The sequence below is a fragment of the Rhinoderma darwinii genome, chromosome 3 (assembly GCF_050947455.1).
Source record: "Rhinoderma darwinii isolate aRhiDar2 chromosome 3, aRhiDar2.hap1, whole genome shotgun sequence".
Classification (NCBI taxonomy): domain Eukaryota; kingdom Metazoa; phylum Chordata; class Amphibia; order Anura; family Rhinodermatidae; genus Rhinoderma; species Rhinoderma darwinii.
This window is the reverse complement of record NC_134689.1, coordinates 73,467,657-73,476,052: the sequence shown is the minus strand read 5'-3', so window position 1 is coordinate 73,476,052 and position 8,396 is coordinate 73,467,657. Positions and strand designations below refer to the sequence as shown.

Genomic DNA, 8,396 nt, shown 5'->3' with positions numbered 1-8,396 from the left:
GGTTTTCTTTTTTATATCACAACGTTTCTAAGCATTTTCTATAGAACTTGATAGAAACCCATCGAGCCTAAAATAGACCCATCCTGGAACCCAGGGGTATAAACAGGCTTTTCATTACAGCCCGAGGTCTAGATGATGTCATTGAGACCGCGCGGTGATCATGGTTTGAACATTTGGTGTACTTCTTCTATTAGCCACAAGGGGGCGATACATAACCTGGAAGAACGCAGTGCGGGATCCTTTTGGTTTTTATTGGCTTTTATATTGTGGGGCTATTATATAATCTATACCAGTGGTTCCCAACCAGGGTGCCGAGAGCTGTTCAGGGGTGCCGAGGCTCATCCACGGCAAAAAAAAAAAAAAAAAAACATTTTTTTTTCATTTTTTTTATTTTTTTTGCTACAAGCTCCGCCCCCGACGTTGTAGCAGACGTGACGCGCGGACGTCTGTTACAAGCACCGCCCACTGCTTCCCACTAGAAGCCTGACGGAGGGAGAGGAGCCATTAACACTGGGCAGGGTAAGTGCGGTTTTCTTTACTTTCTTAGCAGTTGTGTGAGAAATGGAGCCAGGGGAATGTGGGTAGTTGTAGTTCTCTCCTCTTATACCTCCTCCCTGTAATGTCCTCTGATATCCCATAATAACGTCCTGGACATGCTGGGAGTTGTAGTCCTCTCCTCTTATACCTCCTCTCTGTAATGTCCTCTGATATCCCATAATAACGTCCTGGATATGCTGGGAGTTGTAGTTCTCTCCTCTTATACCTCCTCCCTGTAATGTCCTCTGATATCCCATAATAACGTCCTGGACATGCTGGGAGTTGTAGTTCTCCCCTCTTATACCGCCTCCCTGTAATGTCCTCTGATATCCCATAATAACGTCCTGGATATGCTGGGAGTTGTAGTCCTCTCCTCTTATACCTCCTCCCTGTAATGTCCTCTGATATCCCATAATAACGTCCTGGATATGCTGGGAGTTGTAGTTCTCTCCTCTTATACCTCCTCCCTGTAATGTCCTCTGATATCCCATAATAACGTCCTGGACATGCTGGGAGTTGTAGTCCTCTCCTCTTATACCTCCTCCCTGTAATGTCCTCTGATATCCCATAATAACGTCCTGGACATGCTGGGGGTTGTAGTCTTCTCCTCTTATACCTCCTCCCTGTAATGTCCTCTGATATCCCACAATAACGTCCTGGACATGCTGGGAGTTGTAGTCCTCTCCTCTTATACCTCCTCCCTGTAATGTCCTCTGATATCCCATAATAACCTCCTGGACATGCTGGGAGTTGTAGTCCTTTCCTCTTATACCTCCTCACTGTAATGTCCTCAGATATCCCATAATAACAGTCTGGGCATGCTGGGAGTTGTAGTCCTCTCCTCTTATACCTTCTTCTCCTGTAATGTCCTCTGATATCCCATAATAACGTCATGGACATGCTGGTAGTTGTAGTTCCCTCCTCTTATACCTCCTCCCTGTAATGTCCTCTGATATCCCATAATAACAGCCTGGACATGCTGGGAGTTGTAGTCCTCCTCTTATACCGCCTCCCTGTAATGTCCTCTGATATCCCATAATAACAGCCTGGACATGCTAGGAGTTGTAGTTCTCTCCTCTTATACCTCCTCACTGTAATGTCCTCTGATATCCCATAATAACAGTCTGGATATGCTGGGAGTTGTAGTCCTCTCCTCTTATACCTCCTCCCTGTAATGTCCTCTGATATCCCATAATAACAGCCTTGACATGCTAGGAGTTATAGTTCTCTCCTCTTATACCTCCTCACTGTATTGTCCTCTGATATCCCATAATAACAGTCTGGACATGCTGGGAGTTGTAGTTCTCTCTTATACCTCCTCTCTATAATGTCCTCTGATATCACGCAACAGTCTGGGCATGCTGGGAGTTGTAGTTCTTATACCTCCTTATTTATTCCTTCCCCAGGGGTAAGCACACTTTCTGTCTGTGATGGTCCCTTTACTAGAGGGGCAGATGGTTATTTTATCGGGGGGCGGGGGGACTGAGGCTGATGGTGGCTTTACTGAGGGGTCATTATAATGTGAGTGGGGGGCTGACGGTCATTACTGGGAGTGGGGGGCTGACGGTCATTACTGGGAGTGGGGGGCTGACGGTCATTACTGGGAGTGGGGGGCTGACGGTCATTACTGGGAGTGGGGGGGCTGACGGTCATTACTGGGAGTGGGGGGCTGACGGTCATTACTGTGAGTGGGGGGGCTGACGGTCATTACTGTGAGTGGGGGGCTGACGGTCATTACTGTGAGTGGGGGGGGCTGACGGTCATTACTGGGAGTGGGGGGCTGACGGTCATTACTGTGAGTGGGGGGCTGACGGTCATTACTGTGAGTGGGGGGGCTGACGGTCATTACTGTGAGTGGGGGGGCTGACGGTCATTACTGTGAGTGGGGGGGCTGACGGTCATTACTGTGAGTGGGGGGGCTGACGGTCATTACTGGGAGTGGGGGGCTGACGGTCATTACTGGGAGTGGGGGGCTGACGGTCATTACTGTGAGTGTGGGGGCTGACGGTCATTACTGTGAGTGGGGGGCCTGACGGTCATTACTGTGAGTGGGGGGCCTGACGGTCATTACTGTGAGTGGGGGGCCTGACGGTCATTACTGTGAGTGGGGGGCTGACGGTCATTACTGTGAGTGGGGGGCTGACGGCCATTACTGTGAGTGGGGGGCTGACGGCCATTACTGTGAGTGGGGGGCTGACGGTCATTACTGTGAGTGGGGGGCTGACGGTCATTACTGTGAGTGGGGGGCTGACGGTCATTACTGTGAGTGGGGGGCTGACGGTCATTACTGTGAGTGGGGGGCTGACGGTCATTACTGTGAGTGGGGGGCTGACGGTCATTACTGTGAGTGGGGGGGCTGACGGTCATTACTGGGAGTGGGGGGGCTGACGGTCATTATTGTGAGTGGGGGGCTGACGGTCATTACTGGGAGTGGGGGGGCTGACGGTCGTTACTGTGAGTGGGGGGCTGACGGTCGTTATTGTGAGTGGGGGGGCTGACGGTCATTACTGGGAGTGGGGGGCTGATGGTCTTCAAGTGGTTTCCGCCTCTGACCTCTGGTGCTTTTTTGTCTGCGGTTTTTGCATTCGCTTCAACGGCTTAAAAAACATGTGGGCAAAAAAAAGTCAAACAACGCTGTCAATTCAAAATCTGCCTCAAAATTCGTAAATGAATTTGGAGGCAGACTTTTAGTTTCTGCCTTACAAAAAAACGTTGTGTGAACATAACCTAAGAGTGTAGTGCTTGTTTTTTGACATTTTTTGTCGTTTTGTAAACAATTTTTGGTAGGGGTGCCCTGAGAATTATTTTTTTTCCCTGGGGTGCCTCGAGCCTGAAAAGGTTGGGAAACTCTGATGTATACAGTCGTCCTGGTGTATCTGGCAGTTTTCTAGAGTTCAGTGTATAATCATTGATAGATACGGTGACGCTGACATCACGCCGGGCAGCACGTGCGTCCTCATGAATTATACAGGATACAGACAATATTATTAAAGAGGAGCCGTCACTTCTCCTGACGTGTCTGTAAGGCTCTGTTCACACGCAGTGAGCAAAAACGTCTGAAAATACGGAGCTGTTTTATGGCGAAAACAGCTCCTGATTTTCAGATGTTTTTTTAACCACTCGCGTTTTTCGCTGCGTTTTTTACAGCCGTTTTTGGAGCTGTTTTCACGAGTCTATGAGAAAACGGCTCCAAAAACGTCCCAAAAAGTGTCCTGCACTTCTTTTGACGAGCCGTCATTTTACACGCCGTATTTTGACAGCGACACGTAAAATTAAGGCTCGTGCGAACAGAACATCGTAATTCCCATTGAAAGCAATGGGCAGATGTTTGTAGGCGTATTAGGGGCGTTTTTTCAGCCGTAATTCGAGTCGTAAAACGCCAGAATTAGGTCTGAAACCACTGCGTGTGAACATACCCTTATAGTAAATACCTGTATTCCCCATGAAATAACTATTCTGGAGCGTATTTTCTCAGATCTCTGGCTTGTGCCGTTCCTCTGTTGTTCCTCCTAGAAATTTATGTATTAATAGATAACTTTGTGTTGCCATTCTCCTCATCAAAGGACGTGTCCCTACAGTCTCTCTGTCAGCACTGATTGGACGTTGTCAGTTTGTGTAGGGACACACCCCCAACTGGTAACACACAGCTGTCAATTCTTACATTTCCAGCAGGAATAACAGAGAAACGGCACAAAGCAGAGAGTCCTAAGAAAAGTTGCGCTCTCGACTGAATGTTTCTTCTCCTCGTCTATCGTGTGTGTTGATTTTATACATTTTCGCTGCTGCGTGTCTAGAGATCATATGGATTATTAGATGTTTTATTTCTGTATATTTGTACTGCATTGTTGCAGCTCATCGTCCTCCAGCTGCGGCCTTTCATTTCCATGACGACTGCTCCACTTTTCCTTTGCTCCAGTTTTAAATTTCCCACCTTTGTCTGGATTACGGATTCTCTGTAAGGTTATGTGCACACGACCTATTTTCAGGCGTTTTACGCCTCGAATCACGCCTGAAAAGACGGCTCCATTACGTCTGCAAACCTCTGCCCATTGCTTGCGGGATCTGCTGCGGGTAGCTCTACTGTTGCCGCATTATTAAATAGATCATTGATGCCGCTGTTCTGGTAATTGATGCCACGAGGATCTATTGTATTCATTGATGCAGCGTGCGTTAATTACTGACATCCGGCAATCTCATATCTTCACCGTCAATGTCATCACTTTCTTGTCACTTGCATTGGTGGCATCAGTCAGTATATACGTATATAAGTCTAGCGCTCTGTGGCGACTTGGATGCAGTAAAATCGACCTTCCCGACACCTGAATGTTTTGGTATTGGGGGGGGGGGAGTTGTGGGGAATGATAAAACCGCTCCGTTTATCCTACGTCACCTGTGATTCTGCTGAATTGTCACCATCTCTTATCCGCTTAACTGATTGTATGTCTCACAGCAGCGTTTTACATCATCATGAAACCACCCCAGAAAAGCTCGTCCCGCAGGAAGTCGGCGCAGCCGCAGAAGAAACCTGCAGCTCCTCCTCAATCTCCGCCAAGTAAGAGAAAGTTGCACCTTGATCATCTTATCACTCTCATTATATATTTTATTTTAAAAATGAATTTCAGATAACCTCGGGTCGTGTAATACTAGATTGTAATCCGTTTCTCAGCTTTATATCTTAGAGGGTTCGTTTCTATGCAGGTAAAAATCTGTTACATACAGAAATTTCTGTAGCACAAGGCCGCAACTAGGGGGAGCAAACTGAGGACTGATTTATATAGGCACAACAGGAGCTGTATGCATGTGCACAATCGTCTCCCCCTAGTGGTGGTTGCAGGAAGCACGTTACTATATGGCCCTGGGAAGGGAATCTGAGAACACAGCTCACACCCATGAAGATATATTATGAAATGAGGGATCTAAGAATTTCCAACCTGCTGTCCGACCGCTCTATTCATTCCCTATGGGATCGACGGAAATAGTCAAGTTTGACTGCTCCTTGCCCAATTATGCACTCTGCCGTGAGCGGCTCCGCGCAGGCAGCCGCGATGTTGTGACGTCAATTTCTGAGCCTTTTTTCTACTCCGTTTATGCAGCGTGTGGATGAGACGTGTTTTATCTCATCCACTTTGCTGCTACTGTATTATGCTGCCGATTTTTCCGCATTATAATACAGGTATACGCCGTATTTACGCAATGTGTGAACTGACTCTAACCCCTCCACTCCCTCCCCCCCCCCCCCCGCCAGTCCCCGCAAACATGTTCTTGCATCAAACCGGTCCTCGGTGCAAAATAGGTTGGGGACCACTGCCATAGAGAATGACTTGAGTGACCACCACTCTGGGACCCGCACTCTTGTTAACAACCCGCAGCGATCCGGCATTTATCACCTATCTTGTGGATAGGTGAAAAATTCTTTTCGTGGTACAACCCCTTTAATCCGGTATCAATGGGACTTGATGGACCCCAAATTATCAGTCATAGAAAAGTATCTAAAATTTGAACGTCCACATTTATATCCTTTTTAGGTCCAACATTCTGTGCTGATTAATTTCTTAATGTAGTTTTACAGCAGTTACATGGTATAATTTTGTCTCCCTGCAGCCACCACTAGAGGGAGCTCACTGCATACTGTTTTGTTACCAAGTTCAATGTACAACCATATACAATGAGCTCCCTCTAGTGGTGGCTGCAGGTAGCATGTTCTGTTTTAAATCTGTTTACCTGATGTTCCTTGGGGGACATTAAGGTAATAGGCCATGTTCACACAGGGCAGATACGCAGCGTAAAAGTACACAGCGTATTGGCCCTGGGCACCGGAGGTAATTCTGGCTGAAAAGGTGAAGTTTTTCGGCTGGAATGTCCATAGAAGGTAGAGAAAAAAAAAAACATACTTACCCGTAGCCATGGTGACGTGTCCCTCTGATGTTCTGCAGCAGTCATATGGGATGAGACATCATCCCTGGAGGCCGGGTTGAACGCAGGAGCAGAGAGATCTGGGTAAGTTTGGCGGGTTTTTTTCCGCTGCGTCTGGATGAGATTTGTTTGTATCTCCTCTGCTTCTGTATTACGCTGTGGAGTTTCCGCAGTGAAATCCGTTGCAGAAAATCCGCCGTGTTTACGCTACGTGTGAACCCGGCCAGACAGTGAATTTCCATGTAGCGGGAGATTCATTTTCAGCTATGATTATGGATTTCTTTCTTACAGGTAGAGGGGAAACAAGTCACAGACCGAGCACGCAACGAAGAAGACGCTACCGCCCAGGAGCCCGTGCGCTGATGGAAATAAGAAAGTACCAAAAATCAACCAATCTGCTCATTCAGAAAGCCCCGTTTTTCCGCCTGGTGAGTGGATGTGTCCTCTGCGGCTGCTCCTCTTTATTGTCGGTGATATTCCCCTTTTATTCTTGCAGGTGAGAGAGATCTGCCTGAAGTATTCCCGCGGTGTGTTTTACTACTGGCAAAGCACCGCACTTATGGCGCTACAAGAGGTCAGTATCTCATACAATGCACTGTCCATGTAACGCATGGGTCAACCAGAGGGGGAGCTGCTCTTTGCAGTGGTTCACTACTCAGCCCCCGCCCCCTCTAACACATCCATATGCCCTAGCGTGACATTTGCATAGGGGTTGTGAAGCATTGTGGGAGTTCCAGAGGCCAGACCCCCCCCACCATCACTCTAGCTATCAGCTCATAAAAGTGAAATCTGCTCAGTCCTTCGAGCTGTGTAGTAAATTATACCGGGAGTGCTGTCACTTTAAGAGGGACTAATGCTCTTCTGTATCCACAGTCAGCTGAGGCCTTCCTCGTGCGTCTCTTTGAAGATTCTTACCTCTGCAGTCACCAGGCCAACAGGGTCACTCTCTTTGTGAAGGACATGCAGCTCGCACGGAGAATCCGAGGCATCCCGTATGGACTGGGATAATGCTGCCGTTTTATCTCTCAAGATTTGATGAAGAATGATCACGTGTAAATAGTTTTATATTAATGGAGAAAATCTATTGGGAAATACAAGTTTTACCATTGCATAAAAGATCCAGTTTGGAAGAGTAAACCGGCTTTAGCGCCCCCTCCTGACACTGGTTACAGTGGAGGTTTTTTCTTTGATTTATCTGTTCATGGGAAAGTTGTTACAACCAATATGGCTGCCACTGCAGTTTGCAGGGTGGTAGTGCAGTAGTTTTTCTGTCCAGCTATGTAATGGGTTGTAGGGGTCCAGGATGTAGCACAGAAAATGACCACAAGGCGGCACTGCTGGACAAAACCGCTAACAAAGACGCTGGACACAACCGCTAATGAAACCTCTGATCTGGCTGACCTTCTAATTGTTCTGCTGAGTTTATGATCCGTTTCCTGTTTTTATTCTGTAAAGATTTGTTAATTTTTTCAAATTAAAAAAAAATGTATTTTATAACTTTGATCTTCATCATTTTAGACTAATCTTCATAAGGACTTGGATATGATCAATGACTCCAGCTTCGCTGTAGTTCAATACTCTTGCTCTGTCCCACCCTCATTCTTTACACTGCAGCTATGCTTGTTCAGAGTGGGTGTGTGGGTTGGGTCCAGAATTATTTGGGCAGTGGCACAATCTTCATGATTTGGGTTTTGCTGCCACCACATTGGATTTGAAATGAAACAACTGAGATGCAATTGAAGTTTAGACTTTCAGGTTTATTTCAAGGGGTTAAACAAAAATCTCCTGTGAAAAGTTTAGGAATTGCCACCTTTTTTCTACACCACCTCCTCATTTCAGGTGATCAAAAGTGATTGGACAAATTAACATTACCATAAATGTTTTTTTTAATACTTTGTAGAGAATCCTTTGCAGGCAATGACGGCCTGAAGTCTGGAACCCATGGA

General features: G+C 46.9%; 1 protein-coding gene across 2 annotated transcripts; it reads left to right on the top strand.

The window, feature by feature from the left end:
* The first annotated feature begins 417 nt into the window (after positions 1 to 417).
* Positions 418 to 7,947, top strand: LOC142751011 (histone H3-like centromeric protein A). 2 transcript variants are annotated; one of them, XM_075859984.1, is made up of 5 exons: positions 418 to 519; positions 4,991 to 5,089; positions 6,742 to 6,878; positions 6,947 to 7,024; positions 7,324 to 7,947. In XM_075859984.1, the coding sequence occupies exons 2-5, from the start codon at positions 5,005 to 5,007 to the stop codon at positions 7,456 to 7,458; spliced, it is 435 nt and encodes a 144-aa protein (XP_075716099.1). In that variant the 5' UTR covers positions 418 to 519; positions 4,991 to 5,004; the 3' UTR covers positions 7,459 to 7,947. The 2 variants fall into 2 exon arrangements, with proteins under 2 accessions (XP_075716099.1, XP_075716098.1); XM_075859983.1 differs by having other exon boundaries at positions 421 to 519; positions 4,988 to 5,089.
* The last annotated feature ends 449 nt before the right edge of the window (positions 7,948 to 8,396 follow it).

Coding starts and splice junctions, on each gene's coding strand:
- LOC142751011 (XM_075859984.1), top strand. CDS start 5,005: ATGAAACCACCCCAGAAAAGCTCGTCCCGCAGGAAGTCGGCGCAGCCG. Junction 5,090..6,741: donor TCCTCCTCAATCTCCGCCAA/GTAAGAGAAAGT, acceptor TCTTTCTTACAG/GTAGAGGGGAAACAAGTCAC. Junction 6,879..6,946: donor AAGCCCCGTTTTTCCGCCTG/GTGAGTGGATGT, acceptor TTATTCTTGCAG/GTGAGAGAGATCTGCCTGAA.